The sequence below is a fragment of the Hydra vulgaris genome, chromosome 12, assembly GCF_038396675.1.
Source record: "Hydra vulgaris chromosome 12, alternate assembly HydraT2T_AEP".
NCBI classification, from domain to species: domain Eukaryota; kingdom Metazoa; phylum Cnidaria; class Hydrozoa; order Anthoathecata; family Hydridae; genus Hydra; species Hydra vulgaris.
The window spans coordinates 42,455,581-42,480,081 of record NC_088931.1 but is presented as its reverse complement, the minus strand read 5'-3'; the positions used below and the strand labels follow the sequence as shown (position 1 = coordinate 42,480,081).

Genomic DNA, 24,501 nt, shown 5'->3' with positions numbered 1-24,501 from the left:
AATAGTTTTTTTGGTTTTCTTTCCTAAACATTTAAAAAAAAACATAATTGAGTTTAAGTTCTTAAAAAAGAACTTACACTTAATTTTTTTTTTTTGTTTTTTATGTTGTGCTTTTAACTACTTAAAATTTGTAGAAGACCATGCTTTATCTAATTCAAAGGATTAGAATTTTATGAGATTTCATTGATAATCATTTTGATAAATCATTTATGCTTTAAACAAGATTTGAACTTCTTTATTTGCTGAAATGTAGCATTATAAACACTGCATTCTGCATTATAACACTGCACATCTCTTTTTCCATTAACCCAAACTCAATCTTGCATGACTTATTATTCAGCAATTTACTGTAATTGTTCTTTTGTGTTTAAAAAACTTTTATTCATCTAAATTTTTTCCTCAAACATCAATGCTTTAGAATTGTCTCCTGTCTTCATACTTACCTGACTTATACAATTTACAGTTTTTTAAGTTTTCAACTGTTTTCTGCTCTTTAACTCTTTTGCTTTATTTGCCAGCTTAAATATTGTTTATTTGCGGTCTTAGTGGGATTGAAGTTTAGAAAAATAGCAAAAAAACAAACTATGGATATATTTAATTTATTTTTTTAAAACTCATGTTTGACATTTAGCATGCAATAGAAGCAATATGGAAAGAGATTGAAGATCTTTTTCAGCCTTCTGTTAATATAGAGGGTCGCCAGACTGCACTTGAATTTATGATATCTTTGGTTCGTGGTCAGGTATTACATTTTAAAAATGTTTTTAAAATTATTTAGTGTAAATTAGCAATAAATAAGCTTTAGGCCATTAAAAGATTTGAGAATTAAACCTTATTGGGTTATAATTTTATTATTTATATATTTTAACTATTTTTTTTAAATTTTAAATTTATATATTAATTTTTTTTTCTTTGGAACAAAGTGGAACTTCAAAGGAGCATTTAAAGTTCCACTTTGAACAAGTTCTTTTTATTTTTTAAACTTTTAATTTTATTTTTTGCTTTCTTAATGATTTTATCTGTTTTTAAATTTGATTAAGAACCAAATTTTTTTGGTTTAGATTTTTCAACTTAATTTTTTGTATAAGAAAATTGTTTTAATAACAAATTTTTTTTTACTCTTTCTCAAAATTAAATTATTATTTTTTAAAATAAATAATTTTTCTATCATTAAAAATAATATTTAGGCCATTAGAAATGTTTGTAGAACTTCATCTATAAAGTTGTAGTAAGACAAGAAATATTAAACTGTGTTTAGTTATGAATATTTTAACACGTTCGATGCCAACTACGAGTATACTTGTAATGCTTATTATGGCTCGGCAAAGAAATAAAGCATAATTTAAGATATCTCAGCAGTGAACGTGTTAATTATTTGTTGAAATTTTATTAATGTGTTATTAATGTGTAAAAAAGTTTTTTAAATTTTGTTAAAACATTAAAAAATAATTATCATTATTTAATAATTTAAAAACGCAAAAAATTATCTAACATATTTAAAAATCTGTACCCTACTTGGAGTTTCAGCACAAGCCATAACAGAAGAACTTTTATTAGTTCATGGTGACCTAGCCTCAAAATATATTACAGTTAACAGTTGGCCTTCTTTATTTAAAGATGGTAGAGAGAATCTTAAAGATGATCTTGGTCAAGTTACCTTAAAACTACGTATACAACTGGGACTATCAAATGTGTGCACATCATTATTGAAGAAAACCTTCATGCAACATATAATATAATTGAAGCCCTGACATTGATTAATTGTTTTACAATCAATGAAATCAATCGTGTTGGATACCCTATGAGTTAATCGATCAAATTTGAAAAAATACAGCTGTAAAGAAAAAGTAGGCTTGTAAAGAAAATTTAACCCTATTTAGAAATAACCCATGAAGACTTTGTGATGTTATTAAAGGAGATAAGTTAAGTTGGACATAGGTCGACTAACGGTAGTTGGTAAAAGTCCAACACTAGAGTAAGATGCAACAGGTTTGTTTCTTTAAAACAACAGGTATTGTTCATTTGAGTTATGTTAAAAATAAACAACTCGGATGCAACTTTGTATAGATAATGATAGACATTATTTTGAACGTTTAGTAAAATAAAATTAAAAAAAAAGTTTTTTTATTTTTTAAGGGACTCTATAAGCTTTTTAAATGACCTAAGTAGTTTATAAATATATATATATATATATATATATATATATATATATATATATATATATATATATATATATATATATATATATATATATATATATAAATATAAATATATATATGTACATACACTGTCCTCCAAAGCTTTGGCAACAAAATAAAAAAATGTTTTTTTTCTACTTTGAATACTAATTACAGCAATTTTATCTTTTAATTACGCTTTGAATACAAAAAAATGCTTAATGTTACATATAAGAAAAAAGATTTGTACATAATAAGACTACTTAAAAATGAATAAACTTGTTTTTTTGTTTTTATTGGTATTTTAACACAAAAGCGTGGTCCTCCAAAACATTAGCAACTTTTTATAATTACTCACAAAAACTCACGGAAAATCAGCAGCACAAGTGTGGAAATAATGCCCAAGGGAATTGTTGTGTTGTAATTATTAGTACTTAACTAATGAGAATCAACTAATTGTTAATTTTTGTCCAGAGATGAATATGGAGTGTTGCAACTATTACAATATTAATTTAAGATCGCGTATATATGCTGTTTTGGATTATAATGGCAGGAAACAAGTATAATTTAGCTTTTCGAGAACATATTGTAAAAGATTACAAGAAAGGAGTCAAACAAAAGGAAATCGCAGCAAAATACTCCATTAACAAGTCAATTGTATGTCAAATAATCAAACGATTTATTAAAAGTAGTCCTTTAGAAACAGAACATAAAGGCGGAAGACCACTCAAAGCATGTTGTTTCACCGATTGAAAAAATTATTCGTCATGTTAAAAAAAATCCTTTGACAGCGCTAATGATACTATTAAAAAACTGAAACTTTCCGTGTCTCAAAATACAGTTTGTAGACGTTTACAACTTTCAGGACTTTTGAGCTTTAGAGCAGCAAAAAAACCTTTCGTGTCTCAGAAGAATAGAAAAGCTAGAATTGAGTTTGCAAATTCTCATAGAGACTGGACTATAAATGATTGGAATAGAGTACTCTCGAGCGATGAATCAAAGTACAATTTGAAAGGTCCTGATGAAAATTTAAAGGTACGTAGACCTAAAGGTAAACGCTTATATCCTAAATACACAAGAGGAACAATCAAGCATGGTGGTGGAAAAAGTGCAATGGTTTGAGGTTGTTTTTCGGATTTTAGTGGAGTTGGACCTATTTACCGAATAAATGGCATTATGGATCAGTATGTTTATCATGATGTTCTCTAGGAAAAAGTGGTTCCTCATACTGATAATATGTCTCTTTTATGGACATTTCAACAAGACAATGACACCAAACACACCTCTATACTTGTTAAAGAATGGTTTGAAACAAATCAAATAAAGTAATGAAATGGCCAGCTCAATCACCTGATCTTAACCCGATTGAAAATTTATGGTGCCAAGTTGAACTCTCCCTAAAACACAAAGGACCCTTCAAAAACGCTGATGAACTATATAAAGCTATTGAAACCATGTGGAATGAGATTACACAAGAAAAAATTAATAAACTCGTAGAGTCTATGCCAAGAAGATGTTCCTTGATCCTAAAAATTCATTTAAAGCGTAATTAAAAAAACAAAGTTGCTGTAATAAGTAATCAAAGTAGAAAATTTTTTTCATTTTATTTGGTTGCTAATGTTTTGGAGGACAGTATATATACATATATATATAAATATATATATAAATATATATATATATATATATAAATATATATATATATATATATATATATATATATATATATATATATATATATATATATATATATATATATATTTATATATATATATATATGTATATAAATTTATTCAATTGAATTTTACCTAAAATTAAGTAAAAATGATAAATTTTATATATATGGGCAGTTCTGCCAGAATGGTAGTCGTAACATTTGACACTCTTTAAGCTATTAAAGATAAACTGAAAATGGAAATGACTGGAACTTTCCAGAAATTTAAAGTTACAGCTTTAAAGTCTTCAACGTTTGTTGAAGACTTTAAAGCTGTTATTATATGCTGAATTTTATAGATTTTACTTGAAGTTTTACAAGCATTTTTATGTTTATTCTGTCGTAACAGTCGTAACCCTGACGATTGTAACAAAAAATCCAATGCTTAAAAACAATAAATAAAACAACACAATCAATGATGTAAGAAAAAAAGTATAAATGGTTATTAACAACCATGTATATTATGCTAAAAAATGCACTAAAACATCAAAGTTCTCAATGATGGGTATATGATCTGATTTTTAACGCTACACAACAAGACTGTAAATAAGCGTCAAAACACGTTTATACAACCTTTACAACATTAAAACCATGCTATGGTATGATTTAATGATTTTTTAAATAACTTTTTTGCTTAAAAGTATTTTTAAATAGTTAAAAAAAAGAGTATGGAGTATAGTATGTGTTACCGTTCTTTTTCCTCTTTCTGTTGGAATTGCCCATATATATATATATATATATATATATATATATATATATATATATATATATATATATATATATATATATAGAGAGAGAGAGAGAGAGAGAGAGAGAGAGAGAGAGAGAGAGAGAGAGAGAGAGAGAGAGAGAGAGAGAGAGAGAGAGAGAGAGAGGAAGAGAATTTGAATGCAAATAATTTTATTAATTTTATTTAAGTATAAAAATCTTGGCTTACTTCGTGTTCAGTTTTTTCGTTTAATTGAGAATCATGATGTTAACGAAGATTTATGCTCAAGGTAATTTTTTATCCCCTAATAGTAAGTTTGTTCTGTATTAAATAACTTTGTTCTGTGTTAAATAACTTTGCTCTGTATTAAATAACTTTGTTCAATGTTGACTAAAATTGTTAAAATTGACAAATTTTAAGTATTTGGAGCTTGCAGTAGATATTTATGATTTTTGACAGACAGCAACTTAGTAAATTAAAACAGTGATTTTGCAGTCCTGATCAAAACAAGAAGTACAAACAAACTGAAAATCTTCAAAAAATAGCTCTTTACTTGATGTTAGAACACTCTCATTTGTGACAATTAGCCCCTTTGGTGTGAAGTTTTTTTTTTTCAAATTTTTTGTTAAATGTGGAGTTTTTTTTTTCATGAAATGAAAAAAAGAGTATTTCCTAATAAAAAACTTGTGCAGGTAATAAGTATTTTCTGGAGGATTTCCTTTTAATAAAACTTGTATAGGTGGTAAGTGTTTTCTGGAGTATTTTCTTTTAAAATATGTTTTTTTAGATAATCAACAGTTTTTGGAGTTTTTATTTGGATTTTAATTTTAATTTTACATATTTTTAAACTCGCAACGTTAATAGTAATGTTGAACGTTTTTTTTTTACGTTTTATCCGACTCTTATTTCCATAGTTTAGAGCAGCGCAAAATGATGGACATTGCAGAATGTTTTGCAACAAAAGTACAGTAAGTTATATGAAATTATACCTGATAGGCTTAGCTTTTGACCTCCTATGGAAAAATTAGGTGCGATGAAATAAAAGGAACTATATAAAGAGAAGCAGCTAAAGCCAGTCTACAAGTAACAATTACAATTCAGATTTTATCACTACACAAATGATTTACACAAAAAAAAGCATTAAAAGTGTAAACATATTTTATCCTTCAAGTGATGACTTCAACAACCATTAAACTTTTTTTAACCTCCTTAGAAATTATCATTAGTCCAATCATCAGTGGTGTCAACTATATAAAATAAAATATACGTTTCATATTTCTAAAATATATGTAAAAAAGTCAATTCAAGTGATTCGCTGTTTCTAAAGACAAACTGATTTTTGATGGCTACTATTTTTAGTACAATGGTATATATATATATATATATATATATATATATATATATATATATATATATATATATATATATATATATATATATATATATATATATATATATATATATATATATATATATTAAACATCTTCGCTTCCAACAAGGCTGCAAGCAGCCACTAATTAAAGTTGGAAGTTACTGAAAGAGAAAGGATAAAGATTGTAGAGCAAGATAACGATTGACGGACGACTTAAAGGATTGCAAATTATATAAATCAGGAAAGCATGATGAAGGAAGCGAATTCCAAAGAGCTGATGTTCAAGGAAAAAAACTAGATGAATAAGCGTTTTTGGAGCACTTAGTAACAGTCACAGAAAAAGGATGAGACTTAATTAAATGACGAGTAACACGAGAATGAATTTTAGTTGATGACACAAGAGACGCTAGCTCTTTAGAGCAGTGCCCGTTATAGTATTTGTAGAAAAGAGAAACAGAAGCAACATTACGATGATGTGACAATGGTTGGAGGTTGGCTGCAAGAGCAGGTTCAACTATGTTTACAATGCGTTTTTGCACCTTGTCTAAAAGAGAAAGGGCATCATTAGAAGATCCGCCCCAGATATGGCAACAGTATTCCATACAAGGATGGATTAGAGATTTATAGAGATAGAGAATAGAATCCGAAGTAAGAAAGTGACAAGTTTGATAAAGAGATGCAACCTTAGCAGATGCTAATTTTGCAACTGATTTGATATATGGTTTCCAAGAAAGGTTGGAAGTAAGAGTTAATCCTAGAAGATGAAGAGTAGATGACTCATCGAGTACATCACCGTTCATAAATATAGGAAGATCTAAACTATTGTGATAACGATTGACTGAAAAAAATTTAGTCTTATCTGTATAGAAGTTCACCAGTCACTGTGATATATATATATATATATATATATATATATATATATATATATATATATATATATATATATATATATATATATATATAGATCTATAGTTTGTTGGCTTTAGGAAGAGCGGAAGGAAAAAAGTGATTCTTACGCCAACACATACGTCACTTTTAATTACTTTTGACTTTCGTCCAACATTTCCGTGTTGGACGAAATTCAAAACCATTAATTTAATTACAAAATAATTGTTATATAAAAAAACCACAAAAACGCAAATTTAATTGACCGGAATGTTTTTAAAAACATTCTGAATGTTTTTAAAACATTCTGAATGTTTTTAACAATATAAACAATGTTTTTATTTTTATTTTTTTTAGTAAAATGTTTTTATTTTTATTTTTTTTTATAAAATGTTTTTATTTTTATTTTTTTTACTGTAAATCATGCGCGGAGTGTTGCTACATCGACTATCTTATAGCCTGACTCGCAAGGGAGTGCTGCTACATCGACTGACAAATAGCCTGACTCGCAATGGAGTGCTGCTACATCGACTGACAAATAGCCTGACCCGCAAGGGAGTGCTGCTACATCGACTGAGGGTTTGGTTGGGGCAGGCAGTCTATAATTATAAAAAAAAAAAAATTCCGGTCTTGCATTTTAATTTTTCCTTTTTGTCAACAAAATACGGAAAAATCTTTCGGACAACATCTAAGGGTTCTATATATATATATATATATATATATATATATATATATATATATATATATATATATATATATATATATATATATATATATATATATATATATATATATATATATATATAAAATTTCCTGCATAATGATATATATATATATATATAAACAATAAAAATTTTTAGTATGCTAATCCAATAATGATTTTTAGTAGGCTAATCCAAATGCTGGGCAAATCCAAATGCTGTGCTTACCCAAACAGTTTTTTTCTCTGGTCTATTTTACGCATTATTCAAACTCTTCTACATTTGTACATAACATGTTATACATTTGAACATTTGGAGGACTAATCTAAAAATTGTTAGTGTCATGCTTTCTCCCTATTCTTTTGCATTTATTTAATAAGTTATAGTAAAGTTGTAAGTAACTAATTTAATGAAGTTAATTAGACCACTTTAATGTTATAACAATGATTATTCATTAATATAATGATTGTGGTTATCTTTATCTAATCTTTGATCTGTTATTTTAAAATTGTTGTCACCAGCACTTTTTTAAGACACCTTAACAGCTATAAACACTAAAAAAAGAAGGAAGGAAATGAGTGAAAACTGTGAAAAATGTGAGAAGATTCTTACTGAAAAAGCTTGTTCCAAAAAAAAAGGCAAATTTAACATAAAGGTTGTTTACGGAAAAGAAAATATGAGCGTTTTCTGCATAATTTTATAATTGTTTATTTCTTCAAATATGTCTATTATTTGTTTATTTTCATATAAAATTTAACTCAATTATGTATGTATAAACTTTCTAATAAAAATTTAACTCAATCAGTATGTATAAAAATTAAAAAAAAAATTTAACTCTATCAGTATGAATAGAGAGTTGAAAAAAAAGATTTATAAAATCAGTAAAAAATTTGCAAAATTATAAATTGCAGTATTTTTTGTTTTAAAATGTTATCATTGAAAGTTATTTTTATCTTCTTCAGGAAACACATTTTCTGCTTTTGTTTTTAAAGCTTACATGATTTAAAGTTATAAAACTTTTAAATTTTTGGATTCAAATGCTTTTCCTAAAAAACATGAAATGTAGATGCTTTTTTAGCTTCAAAGTATTCAATGTAGAATTAAATACAGAGAATTATCTTAAGTTTTTCAAAGAATATAATATACGTGAAATAAAAAACATAAAAAACTTGCTTGCATAAAATTTTGCATAACTACCAATATTCGTTATTTGCCACCATTATATATAGAAGGTCAAACCAAAAATGTGTTTTTAAGTAGCTATAGCACTACACTTTGAACAACTCAAAATTTGTGTTCAATTTTTTTGTTTTTAGAGTAAGCACTGGAGTTATTGCCATGTGATTATGCATTAAATTTTGATAGTGATTTTTAGACTGGGAATAAAGGGTGATTAGTTACGATTGCAATATTTAGTTAGGTAATTGCATTGCAGTTTTTTTTTATTTCCTGTTAATGATTAATTGCAAACTGATTTTTATCAAAAAAATTGCAAATATTTTAATGCAATTTTTTATTGCTTTTTTTCGCATAATTGAAAAAAATTGTTTTTGTGCTAACCGCTGATGCGGTAATGCTAGTATTTAGTTTAGAGTACAGTGACTCACCGTGGAAATGATTCAGCATAGCAAAAGATACATTTTCGTGATTCAGCATTATTTTGACATAATTTTTGAAAATATTATTCTATGTAAAGTTTACATTGTGGCATAATATTTATATTAGACATTTGTTTTTATGTTGATTTAAATTAGATTCTAAACAGTAATACAAAACATTGTTTATCATAAAAAACACGTCACTATGAAAATGATGTAACTATATTTATTGCCATATCTCTCAAAAATCAGAAGTAACTAACCGCAATTACATTCTTTTGTTTTAGCATGACATCTGTCAAATTGTTATTAATATTGTTAATTATTGATATGTTTGTTAATTAATTTGTTTGTGCTTTAGAAACAAAAATTAAAATGGGGAGACACATGACTGGCTAGGAGCAAACCATTCTTAAGCAAGCAAAATAAAAAAAATCAACTCAAGTTTGCCAATGATTACAAAAACATAGGTTTTAACTTCTGGAAGAATGTTTTATTCACTAATGAAAGTAAATTTCACATCTTTGGTTCAGATAGTCGAGTAAATGTATGGCAAAGAGAGAATGAAGAGATGAAACCTCAACATTTAAGACCAACTTTTTTGTTGGTCTTAAATGTTGAGGTTTTGGGGTTGTTACTCAGCTAATGGGGTGGGCAATTTACATTTTATAAAGGGCAATATGGACAAAATATGCACTTGAACACTTTAAAAGAAAACTTACCAACCAGTGTTAAAAATTTGGACATAAAAGATAATTTTGTGTTTTGCCAGAACAAAGATCTTAAACACATAGTGAGAGAGTAGTTATTGTACAATTGTCCTAAAGTAATGAAAACTCCACCATAGTTTCTTGATAATAATATTATTGAAAATTTATTGCATAAATTACTTAGAAATTTGTAAACATACCATAAATAATGAAAATGATTTAAAATATGTATTGCTGGAAGTGTGGAATAAAATAACTCCAGAATATACAAACAAATCTAGTGAAATCAATTCCTAATAGTCTAGAATTAATAAGTCCAAAGGAAATCCTACTATTATTATTTTGTTTTATTAATTTGTTATTAATTTTGTTTATTTATGATTTTCTTTTGTATTTTTATAGTTGCATCATTTTCACTGTGATGTAGTTTTTGTTTAGTTTATATTTGTTTTTGTTTAGTTTATATTTGTTTTTGTTTAGTTTATATTTGTTTTTGTTTAGTTTATATTTGTTTAATAAAAAATAATAGTCTAACTATTTATGTTACACACACTTTATGTTAGCTGTGCTAAAAAAATTTTTTATTTTTAGAGTAACTCTACTCAATTGTCTAACAGACAATGGCAAAGACATTTCATATTATGAGCAAATAGGTAATTTATTTTTAACATGAATATAGCTATTTATATAAATTTTGGCAAGAACAAAAATGTTTAGTTAAAATTTGCTCAAACTTTTTCACTATATGCATATTTTCTAAAGATAAAATATTTTATGTATATGTTGTTTCTCTACTATATATATTAAATTAAATTATGATTTTTTCTTTAGTTTCAAAGTCACGGGATTAGATATTTTCTGGGTTTTTGAAAACCCTAATATCTTATTTTCAAATACTTTTTTAATTTTTCAGCACCTAATTTCATATTTTATAAAATATTGGTTTAATAGAATCTATCTCTTAGGCGATTTGTTGCATCTAACTTTTTTGATAAAATTTATTTAAGAGTTTATTTTTATAAAAGAATTTAATGTGAATATTGTATATACTGGTGCTATCAATGACTATTGAAAATAACACTTTAAACTCATGCCATTAATGATAGTGCAGGTTTGGACAGGAATGGCGTGTGATCAAATGGAATTGTTGACCACGCAAATGATTTTTTTGTTGTTGACAACTTGACTGCGACTGTTTAAATGTTTTGGTGATTTAAATATTTCAGAAATGCACTGAAAAAAGAAACGCAATGCTGAACTTTTTTTTGCTAAATTTTTTTTCAGCTAATTGCTATCGCAATAATCTAAATCTTCCTATATTTATGAACTGTAATGTACTCGGTGAGTCATCTACCCTTCATCTTCTAGGATTAACTCTTACCTCCGATTTTTCTTGGAAACCATATATCAAATCGATTGCAAAATTAGTATCTGCTAAGGTATATATGTATGGAATACTGTTGACATATCTGAGGCGGATATTCCAATGATGCTCTTTCTCTTTTAGACAAGGTGCAAAAACACATTGTAAACATAGTTGGACCTGCTCTTGCAACCAACCTCCAACCACTATCACATCGTTGCATTGTTGCTTTTTTTTCTCTTTTCTATAAATACTATAATAGGCACTGCTCTAAAGAGCAAGCGTCTCTTGTGCCATCTACTAAAATTTATTCTCGTATTACTCGTCATTCAATTAAGTCTCATCCTTTTACTGTAACTGTTCCTAAGTGCTCCAAAAATTTTTATTCATCTAGTTATTTTCCTTGAACATCAGTTCTTTGGAATTTGCTTCCTTCATCTTGCTTTCCTAATTCATATAATTTGCAATCTTTTAAGTCATCTGTCAGTTGTTATCTTTCTCTTTAAACTTTGTCTTTTCTCTTCCAGTATCTTCTAACTCTAATAGTGGTTGCTTGCAGCCTTGTTGGAATGAAGATGTTAAAAAAAAAAAAAAAAACTTAATCTAGGAAAAAAATTAAGAAAACTAAAGAAAAAAGAAAACAATTCCTTATCAAAAAATTCAAACTCAAAACTCAAAAATTACTTGTTATGTTTTTAATTTTTTAAGTGTTTGTAATAAATTACTTCAAAACTTATCTTTTGAAACGTTTTATTAAAGCTACGCAAAATGCATTTACAAATTTGTTCATTTATTAAATGATTGTTTAACAAATGAACAAATTTTATTTAAATTATTGAAAAGTGAAATTAAATTTTTTTTTAATAATGTTGTCTTTTTAAAATAGTATTTTTTAATCATTTCAATATTAAGTTAAGTTTAAAAAAAACAATTTTTAAGCAATTTTTTGTAAAAGTAGAAACAAAAAAATGAAACAATTAAATCATTTCATTTCATCGGGAAGATTTTAATTTAACTTATTCATAATTTAAAGTAACTTGAAAAAATCTCCTTTTAAAAGATTTTTAGAAAGACATGGAAAAATAGTTTCAAATATTTAAATTTATCATAAAAAATACATGCCTACTAAAAATATTTAAATATAACATTTAATTTACATTAAAAAATATGTTTATTTTAGACGATCATTGAAATTATTTTTTTATTTTATTTATAGCCTTCACGTAAAATAGAAACTATAGATCAACAATTAAAATTTATTTGTAACGCAATGATTTTTTTATTGCGCTTAAATTGCTAAAACATGAAAAAACAGCTGTGGTCAATTTGTAAAGAAAAATAAAATAAGCTTAGTCAGTTACAGCGTGCGATCGCACACTATTCCTGTTCAATTCTGATATTGTTCAAAACTTTAAACTGCCTTTTAATATTACAAAAACCATTTACAAAAAAATTAGATTAATCAGTTTTATATAAGAAATCTATCTGAGAGATAAAATAAATTTTTAGTTTAAAAAAAATTTTAAAGTAGATAATCAAATCTTTTTGGAATGATCAAGTTACAGTTAAATTTCTACATAACATTTACTCATAGTTTGTGTTTGTGTTTGTGCTATATATTATAAACTTTACATTTACTTTTAGTTTGTGTTTGTGCTATATATTTGTGATATAAATTAGATAGCTAAAACTGTTATAAAATAAACTACCAAAAAAAAATTTATGATTTATGTGGGAATAGGGTTAGAAAAAATTGGCCAAATTTAGCTGGGTCTTGGCCTCCAGTTGGTTACTAATAAGCTGAAATTACCAAAAATGAACTCTTTATTATCTATTTCTAGTCTTTGTTGTCATTTTTTTTTGTTGTGATTTTAGGAACTTTTCTTTTACAGTTCATGTCAAAAGCATTGTTATCTGAAAAGTTAGTTTTTAAAAGTAATTTTTTTAATTTTTAATTTTTATTGTATATACATACATACATACATAAAATACATACATACATAACGGGTGATGCGGAAGTTATCGGACAAATCCTAATTTCATTATTTGAGCATAATAATTAGTTTTTGGGGTTTATCTTTGATTTTATCACAAAAACTAATTATTATTTTAGCATAATAATCAGTTTTTGTGGTAAAATGAGGTTAAATACAGCTGAACGAGAATCTTTTCGAAAGCGACTAAAAATGTTTTTTGTAAATAAACCTAATATAAAAAAAATCGTAAATCATTATGAAAAGGAAGGATTTGCTCGAAGTACAATATATGATAACCTAAAAAGACTTAAAACTGTTCAATCGTTTTCTAATAGAAAGCACCCTGGTCGTCCGACATCCTGGACTAGAGAAAAGAAAGCCGAATTAACGAGACTTGTCAACAATCGAAAAGGAGTCAGTCAGAGAAAAATAGGTATTAAATTTGGTGTAAATCAATCGACAATTGGTTGTCAGTTAAAAAAAAAGAATATTAAATATAGAAAATGTGAAAAGACTCCAAAATACATTATAGAACAACAAATAAAGGCAAAGAAAAGAAGCAGGAAACTAGTTAACCAACTCTATAACACAAAATCGCTTCTAGTCATCGATGACGAAAAATACTTTTGTTTTGCAGGGGACAACATGTCTGGAAATTCTGGATACAACACAAACAACAAAAAGACATGCCCAGAAAGTGTTCGTTTTATAGGAAAAAAGAAATTTCCAAAAAAAATATTTATGTGGATAGCCATATCTGACCGTGGTATGTCCGAGCCATTGTTTCGCACTTCCAAGGCTGTAGCGATCAATTCATCAATCTATATTAATGAATATTTAGAAAAACGACTTCTTCCATTTATTAACAAGTATCATGGAGACTTCAACTGTTTATTTTGGCCAGATTTAGCAAGTTCTCATTATTCTAAAGATTCTCTAAATTGGATGGACCAATATGTCTATTACATTGATAAAGAATCCAATCCCCCAAATGTGCCTCAAGCACAACTAACTGAAAATTTTTGGGGACATTTGGCACAGAAGGTTTACGAGGGAGATTGGCAAGCTTCAACAGAGCAAGTTTTGATTGATCGCATTAAACTAAAACTACAAGAAATTGATTTAAACTTTTTACAGTCGCATATGAAAGGCGTCAGAGCAAAACTGAGATCAATTGCAGATGGTGGTGTTTTTTCATATAAAAAATAATATATTTTTATTAAAAGATAAATGCTTTATTTAAAAAAAATATAATAGTAGTTTGTTTTTTTATTTATAAATAAGTTATTGACGTTTTTATTTTGTCCGATAACTTCCGCATCACCTGTTACATACATACATACATACATACATACATACATACATACATACATACATACATACATACATACATACATACATACATACATACATACATAAATACATACATACATACATACAAATAATAAAATAATACAACGAATTAGTTTGATTTTTTCAGCGCCTTTTTAAAAAAGAGCCAATTTTTAATATATGCTAAAAAAGCGTGGCCGAGTTATCCAAAAAATTTTTTTTATCTGTGTCACTCAAGGCATGCGACCGCACGGCTCTCCTGGTAAGGCCTGTTACCATAAAATTATTTAAAAAAATTCCACCAAAAATCAACTCATATCTTTGTAAATTTATAGATAATCAGTTTATTGTGTGTCAGACAAAAATAAAAATAGTCTAACACATAATAAGTCATTAGGTCTATAAACCCCTTTTTGGTTATCATGAACTTCATATCTGGTGAGGCTTGCAAAATAGTATGCTCCTCTTAAACTTTAATGCCATGTGTCAACATGCTATGTGATTTCAGTCAATTTCCAAGGCAAGATTGAAGGCCGTTAAGCTTATATAGATATGCTCTTATAGAAGTCAGGAACAATTTTTTATTTCTTTTTCAAGAAGTCCTTAAAAATACGATTAATGCTATTTAAGATGATATTTTAATAGCGTTAATTATTTAAATTGCCTATAAATATTTATTATAATAAAAATTTATTTATTAAAAGCATTCATTAATGAACATTAAAAGTTATTATTTAAAAGCAACATTTATTTGAGTCGTAGTTTTATTTTTTAGTATTACATAAACAATTATGATATTTCAAACTCATTCATTCAAAGTTTAATTACAAACTTAATTTGAAATAGTGTTGTGCTTATCCTTGAAGATTTTTCATCCATGTTTATAAAAATTATTCAATAACTTTCTTTATTTCAAAGAGTAAAAGTATCAATTTAACTTTTTTTTAAAAGTATTTTAAACATAGACACAAGTGTTGTAGAATTTGTCATATATATTACTTTTGTCACATATATTACTGCTTAGGTCTATACTGTATTATTATATTTTTAAAATATGCACTTTAATCTAGACATTTTTTAGTAAAAAAATGAAAACACACAGTGAAAAAATGATTTTACTCTATTAGACTTCTTTCATATGTGGAAATTGCCTGTCTAAACCTTAAATCTGATTTTATTTATTTACTAAAGTCCTTGCCTATCCTTATTTCAATATGATATCATCATTAAGGATTTATGCAGTAAAAGAGAGATATCTATTTATATACTTAAGTATATGTTTTTAAAAAGAAAATCTTTTAATTGCTTCTAAAGTTTCAATTTTTTTAGAACAAATGATTTTCTTTTGCTATTGGTCAATGTAATTCGTTTTAATTCAAGTTTTCTTGACAAAGAAACAATATGTAGTCTTGTGAAGTAAGTTTATTTTTCTTATTTTATTGACTAAATCTTCATTTTATATTAGATTTCACTTTAAAATTATGCTAGAAAAACTCTACATTAACTTTATATAAGCTTACTTGCATATTAAGGACAACTGTAATTTTTTTGTATGTGAAAGGCAACTGCGTTTTTAGATTATCTTTAAATTAAATTGCTTAGGTTGACCTAGATTTTAAGATAAAAAAGTAATAAAATTACTATAATTAATTCTAATGGAAAGTTATCAACTGGAAGTTATTAAAATTTGAATGACTTTTCTTAATTTTTAAATTTATTATTTAGAAAAACTTGTGAATTTTGCCATGTTGCTAATACTGAGTTGGAAGTTGAGGTAACATATTTTTATCAAGAAAAGAAAACGAGATCATTGTCGCAACAATCGTTTTTATATTTATGAATAGAAAAATAACATTGTAATACTAGATAATTTTTATTATTGATTTTTTTTTAAATTCGAAGGTTAAAGGGGGTTTTTTCAATTCTTTTGACTCTTATCCTCAGTCACATCAATTTTCCATCCATGGTGGATTGGTTGATGCTCCAAACTCACCAAAAATTTGCATCATTGATGAACATAGAAGTGTGATCAGTTTACCAACCTTTCCTAACCTGTTCAGAATTCGAAAAAGCGTAAGCTGGTAAGAACAAAACTTTTGCTTGTCCTACCATTTTTTCTTTTGACCCAGCTTATTGGAACTGCTTGAACAAAGACTTGTTTGAGGACCTTATACTAAATCCACCTTATACTAAGTTGAAACAAGAAGAATTAAATTTATTAAACTCAGTGTATTATTTCAGTGACACAAGATATTGACAAGCTTGCATGGAGCTCCTTTATCAAACTTAAGTTAATGGAGAAAAATAATGTGTGACAGGTTGATGTTTGCTAACTAAAAGGTAGTATATAATCATAATACATGTTTCTTTTTTGGCAAAACCAAGAGCACGTTGGGTCGACTGCGAGTTTGGGAAACAGTTTGAAAGTGAATAGGCTTGCTAAAAGAAGGCACTACTCTAAGTGTTTTTTACAATCAAATTTCTTGCTAGCGGGTACTTTATAACATTATGTTATTGGCTAACTGAAAAAATGTTGTTGAAAAACATTGCTTTGAATTGACAGTGGTTGACTGATCTGTTGCAAAAATAAGCAGATTGGTTCAAAACACCACAGAAATTATTTGGGTATGCTTGAACTACTATCCAAATACAACCCATTCCTGACAGAACACTGTAAGATTTGTTGCAACAAGGAGATAGGGTAGTACTTTATATTTATCAGCAAATATTTATGAAGATTTTATATAGGTTTTTCATAATGTGTATGCTTAAAGATGTAGTGAAAATATAAAGATCTATATATTACACAAGTATGTACTCTGAGTGTAATAAAGTGGATATAAAATCCAGCAGGAAAGTATATAAGACAAAATGTATGTGTATAAATTTATATATATATATATATATATATATATATATATATATATATATATATATATATATATATATATATATATATATACATACACACATATATATTATTAGGCACTGGCGTTACCATATTGGCAGTTAACGGCTTGCAGTAAATTTGCTAATTTTTATTATTATAAAAATATTATAATTAATATAATATTTGGCAATAAGCAGGCTAATCAAAATTCAAAAAAACTGCAACATATATAAATCATGTCAGTGTAATCTACTAGTAGAGTGCTCAATGTGCTTAAAGAACAGAGCAATAATAAATTAAATAAATATATTAAATAATTATCAAATAATAAATTAAGTAATTTATATATATATATATATATATATATATATATATATATATATATATATATATATATACACATATATATATATATGTATATATATATGTATGTATATATATATATATGTATATATATATATATATATAATATGTATATATATATGTATATATATATATATATATATATATATATATATATATATATATATATATATATATATATATATACACACACAGGGCTTGTAATGAAGAAAATCGTCAAGCGTGTTATATCACTCATAAAATTATAATATGTTGTCATCAAGTGCAATTATGTGTGCTCGGGATTAGGGTTGCAAGAGCAATCTTGAAATTTGAAAATTGCGGAAGACTGTGTTTATAAAAGGCTTTCTATTTGTTATACGACTTTCATTCGCTGATGTTTGAGTTAGTATCTACGACAGCTCATTTATACTACTTCAACAATGTAGTTTTTTATACTTCCCAACTTCTTGTTTTTTATTGGCGCCAGATAGCTATTTTTTTAAACTAATAATAGTAAAAAAAAACGCAATCAAACAAAAATGCAAGTGCCTAATAAGTTCTTATAATAGTATTGAAGAATAAATTTGTGGCTAAAATTTTTTGCTTTTGTTGTTTTGATATGTATTTAAAATGCTGTTAACTTAATATTTATGATTAACGGTTTCTTTATTTCTTGACATTTTTTTAATAATTAATTTTTTTCGTAAATTAATTAATAATTATTAAATATACTTTTTTATAATTTCTTTTTAAACTATACAAAAATGAATTTAAAAAAAATCTCCATTATGAAAATTTATTTTTATTATAAATGATGTGTGGAATATTATTAACAATAAATCAAATCAATCTTACTTGACATTTTTACAAAATTAAAAATATTCAGAAACTTTAACTTTCTTATAGTTATTTCCTAATTTTCTATTTCCATTTCATTTGCACATATTTATATTCACATTGTGTTTCCGCGCGCACTAGGTTAAAATAGTTAACATTCCATTATTGAAATTAGCTGTAACGACTTCAAACTGTACATTCATTATGTTAGTGCAAAACGGAAAAATGCTGACAAAACAGCAAAACAGAAACGTGCAGAAACCAAGTGACATAGTGCTTATATTTTATATAATTACTTCGTATAAGGATGTAAGTATATGAAAGACAGAGTTTTACTGTTAAATCAACAAGTTTTATCATTACCTAAAAAATTTAATTACAAATATTTTATTAAAAAAACAAAATAAATGCTTATTATTTTTTCTGTCCCAAACTTTTGAACGAGCGTGATTTTATACTCTCATTGTAAGCTGACCGAGCGTTGTTTATTGCACCTAGAAGGTTTACCATTTACGGGCATGTTTCACGGGCGCGGCGCGATCACAAGCCCTATATATATATATATATACATACATATACAGCATGGAGAATAATGCCCGGTCAATAATGACTATCCAAAATAACTAAAATTGCTAGAGTGACCTCCCATAATGAAATTTTGCCGGTCATTGTTGAAAAACCAGTTAAAAAAAACAGAGTTTTGAAAAACAAGCCTTGACAAATAGTCAGGATGTAATTTGGAAATGTATTTGAACTAGTTTTATTGTTTATGATAAGCTACTTTAATTTGCTTTGTTGACAAATATTAAGTATGGCGTAAACTCTATTAATTTTTTTACTTCACTTATTTTAGATTTACTTTCAATTTCAACTGTAAAATTATTTTTTTCATAATTAAATGAAGTTCTTATTTTATTGTTATTTTAATATAAATATTTGTTGTATTTTTTATAATAATATAATAATACATAATAATTGTTGTATTTAACTGAGAACATATTTTCTTTCAACTGTACTTAGTCACTCTTTTTTTTATTTTTTTTCTCTTAATTTTTTGCTGCAAATTTCAATAAATGAATGAATAGATAAGTTTAAAATTGCTAATTGCGGCTTTGCACTTTTTTTTTCTATAAAAGGATTTTTTTAAATGTATATAGATATCTAGTAACAATCTGGTTTTATATAGCATTAGTAATTTTTGTATTAGTGTTTTATAAAATGATTGTCTTCTTAGTATTAAGTATTAGTTTAAACAGTAGTGAGTCAAGCTCTTTAACCATTTTAAAAAATGACTAAAGCATACAAGATATTTAACACAAAATATGATTGTCATCGCAAAGTTCTCAAAATTTATCATTCACAAATATTTGTAGCCTTCGGAGTAACTTTTCTTTGTTGAGTCTCATGTTTTGCAAGGTTCACCAGACCTACTTGCTCTTTTAAGTTTTTAAATTTAAGTTCAGCTGATTCATCTTGTGATCTTAGTGTTGATGGTTATCTTCCTTTAATTTGTAGAGACTCCATTAGCCACATAATTGGCATTTACATTCGTAAAAATTCACCCATTTGTCGAGAAACTTGGTTTGAATCCACAGACTATATTTTTATATTAGACTTTAGCACCTTTTCACTCCATTGCCAGAAATAACATCTCAAGATTGCACTCTTCGATGTTATTTCTGATCAAATTAACCAAGTCCTCTCTCTTTATCCTTCAACCAATATCGTTGTTGTTGGTGACTTATATGCTCATCTTACTGAATGGCTTAGTACTACTGTCAGTGACTCTGCAGGTGTTAAGGCCCATACTTTTTGGCTTTCTTAACTGAGTCTCATATTTCATCTCAAAAATCTAAACCATGCATGAGGTAAAAAAATCTAAACCATGCAAGAGAGGAGGAATAAGAGATTTGCCCTTATTATAGACTGGAGAATCTTTAGCAGTGCCTATAATAAGTGCAAAGCTTTTAATCCCCACTCTTTTGCATGGTTCAGATTTTGTTACCTCACCTAAAGACAAAGCTGAATTGTTTGCTAAGAACTTTTCATCAATGTCATAAATCTGTATAAATCTCTAATCTGTCTTTGTATGGAATACTGTTGTTATATCTAGAGTGGGTCTTCGAATAAAGCTCTTTCTTTTTTAGACAAGGTGCAAAAACACATTGTAAGCATAGTTAGACCTGCTCTTGCAGCCAACCTTAAACCATTGTCACATCATCGTAATGTTGCCCCTCTTTTTCTTTTCTAAATACTATAGTGAACACTGTTCTAAAGAGCTAGCGTCTCTGTGCTATCTGCAAAAACTTATTCTTGTATTACTCGTCATTCAATTAGTCTCATCCTTTTACTGTGACTGTTCCTAGATGCTCCAAAAATTCTTTTTTGTCTTATTTTTTTCATTGAACATTAGGTTTTTGGATTTAACTCCCTTCATCTTGTTTTCCTGATTTATATAATTTGCAATCTTTTAAGTTGTCTGTTAGTTGTTATCTTGCTTTATAAACTTCATCTTTTCTCTTCCAGTAACTTCCAACTCTAATAGTGGTTGCTTGCTTGAAAGAGAGGATGTTAAAAAAAAAAAGTATTTGTGCATGAGAGTTACTCACATTATTAATATTTAATTAACATCAGCAATTTTTAAAATGATTTTAATGAGTAGAGATATAAAATGGAGAGTAATTTTTTTCAATGTCATTGACTTGAAGATCTTATTTTGTTATTATTTGAAATTTTAACTAAGAGCATGTTTTCCTCCAACTGTACTTTGTTTTGTTTTTCAATCTTTTCATTTATTTTTCTCATATCTTTTCCGCCATTTCATTTACTAAATCATTGCAATAAATAAATTATTTTTAACTAACTTTAAAATTATCAATGTGTTTGCACATTTTTCAATCAATTAATGAATCAGGTAAAACATGTAATATAAGTGATTGTTTTCACATAAGGTGGCATTGTTCTCTGATAATACTACCATTTATTCAAAGATGTTAAAAAAATATATATGTATATTTTTAAAAATCTTTAAAATTTTAAATAAATTTATTTTATTATATAGAATTAGAATTTTAAATAAAAGTTATTTTATTATATAGAACACATTAATGGAATACCAAAAGATATTTTTCAAAAATGTTCATCTTTCAAAACCACCCTATATATATATATATATATATATATATATATATATATATATATATATATATATATATATATATATATATATATATATATATATAATATTAAAATATTTTAAATGAGAAAATACAACTTTATAATGGAACTTGAAGTTTCATGCCATTCGGCAATCATCAGCCATATCATTCAAATATAAAATAAAAACCGTTATAAAAAATACAAATTTAGCGTTGCAACGGCATCTGACGTCAAGTGTACGTGATCCAATATTTGCTAATCGCCGGTATCAAAGTTAGAAAGTAAAAGTTTTTTCCTATGTCTACAAGCAGAAACCAATTCACTTTTTTTATTAAGTAGTAAACCACTATCAAAATTCATAATAAAATATTTTTCACTGATGCAAAGGTTACACCTTTTTGTAGATGGATTATAAGATTGGCATCTTTTAATTATGTTCCATTTAATTATAGGCATGTTACCTGCGTCTTTGTGTTTCCAGATCTCTTTGGAAAGTTCTGTATCATTTCTATATCTGGTTGCATTAAATGATTTAAGGTGGTTTGCAAATCTGAGCTTGAAAGCGTTTTCACTGATACCGATGTAATATTTTTCCGTAAGACTGGGATTAGGTGATGATAATGTGGCTTTATATACAACGTTTTTTGATAGACGTTCGTTATTTAACTGGCATGCAGTTTTCTTAATGCAGTTGCAATTTATACCATTAGTGGTGAGTTTGTTGCGCAAAATTTGTTGGTTGTGTGAATTAATAATAGATCGAATATTTGGCATGCAGCTGTAACTAACTTTTATTGTGTTTCTGTTGAAAATTTTGTGGAGCTTATGATGTAATGGAAAATGTAATTCAATTAAGTTTAAGAAAAGGTGTCCAATTTTTGTTACCACATTATTACTGAAAGGGGGATTAAACCATATTATATTTCTTTTTCGTTTATTAGTATTAGAAGGATTTAGATTTGAATGATATTGGAGATTGGTGGGAAATCCAGACTTTTCTAATGCGTCTTTATAAATAGGAGCAGACTTTTGGAAAATTTTTTCATTTGAAGAATTGGAAGATAATCTATGTTCAATTGAGGTTGGCAATTGTTTTAAAATGCTTGGTGGATGGTTGGAACTAGCATGGATATAATTTAGCGTATAATTTAGTGTATTTAGCGTACTATCAGGTTTATGGTAAGGTTGAAAAGTGCAGTTATTAAGATCAAATGTAACATCAAGGTAGTTAACAACTTTCATATTAGATTGAATGGAAATACAGAGGTTGTATTGTTTAAATATTTGAGTAAAATGCTTCATAATTTTTTCCAGTTTTGGACTGCTTGCTTTTTTAAACACGGCTAGGCCATCGTCTCTATATAATCCAAAATCAGATTTTTTATAAAATTGCGAAATCCGGAAGAGAAGAAAAATACCAACTAACTCACACACTTCCACTCCATCAAATGCACCCATGGTAACATCAAGCAAACCACTTGATTTCTTAATCCAAACTTGATCATTGGTAAATAATAAAGACTTACGCGCGTGGAGAATTGAAGATTTATGATCAGCATCAATGGAAACGTATTGTTCTGCAAAGTTTATGGAGTCGATAAGTAGCTTTTCACTTATAGAAGGGTAAAAGTCAACGATGTCGAAAATAAGAAATTTATAAAAATGTTTGTCATTGGTGTTTTTGAACCAATTTATTACATTTTGTGTACTATTCCACTGATTTAATTGCAAAATATTTCTTAAGTTGGTGATAATATCTGATAAAATATGCTTACTTATTCTACCAACTTCATTCTTAGCTGGGTTAATTAGACGAACAGTAGGATTATTTAAAAAATTAGGTTTATGGTCTTTTAATGTAATGAAAATTTCCATTCAATCTAATATGAAAGTTGTTAACTACCTTGATGTTACATTTGATCTTAATAACTGCACTTTTCAACCTTACCATAAACCTGATAGTACGCTAAATACACTAAATTATACGCTAAATTATATCCATGCTAGTTCCAACCATCCACCAAGCATTTTAAAACAATTGCCAACCTCAATTGAACATAGATTATCTTCCAATTCTTCAAATGAAAAAATTTTCCAAAAGTCTGCTCCTATTTATAAAGACGCATTAGAAAAGTCTGGATTTCCCACCAATCTCCAATATCATTCAAATCTAAATCCTTCTAATACTAATAAACGAAAAAGAAATATAATATGGTTTAATCCCCCTTTCAGTAATAATGTGGTAACAAAAATTGGACACCTTTTCTTAAACTTAATTGAATTACATTTTCCATTACATCATAAGCTCCACAAAATTTTCAACAGAAACACAATAAAAGTTAGTTACAGCTGCATGCCAAATATTCGATCTATTATTAATTCACACAACCAACAAATTTTGCGCAACAAACTCACCACTAATGGTATAAATTGCAACTGCATTAAGAAAACTGCATGCCAGTTAAATAACGAACGTCTATCAAAAAACGTTGTATATAAAGCCACATTATCATCACCTAATCCCAGTCTTACGGAAAAATATTACATCGGTATCAGTGAAAACGCTTTCAAGCTCAGATTTGCAAACCACCTTAAATCATTTAATGCAACCAGATATAGAAATGATACAGAACTTTCCAAAGAGATCTGGAAACACAAAGACGCAGGTAACATGCCTATAATTAAATGGAACATAATTAAAAGATGCCAATCTTATAATCCATCTACAAAAAGGTG

At 27.0% G+C, this 24,501-nt stretch overlaps 1 protein-coding gene across 4 annotated transcripts in view; it reads left to right on the top strand.

Moving 5' to 3' along the window:
* Positions 1-24,501, top strand: part of LOC100197539 (tuberin) — a 100,564-nt gene that overhangs the window by 21,051 nt on the left and 55,012 nt on the right. For all 4 annotated transcript variants that reach the window (XM_065813311.1, XM_065813313.1, XM_065813310.1 and 1 more), the window contains exons 3-8: positions 632-742; positions 4,807-4,886; positions 10,455-10,516; positions 13,102-13,147; positions 15,864-15,950; positions 16,260-16,308. In XM_065813311.1, the coding sequence (XP_065669383.1) occupies positions 632-742; positions 4,807-4,886; positions 10,455-10,516; positions 13,102-13,147; positions 15,864-15,950; positions 16,260-16,308 (435 nt within the window). The remainder of the gene's footprint in view (positions 1-631; positions 743-4,806; positions 4,887-10,454; positions 10,517-13,101; positions 13,148-15,863; positions 15,951-16,259; positions 16,309-24,501) is intronic.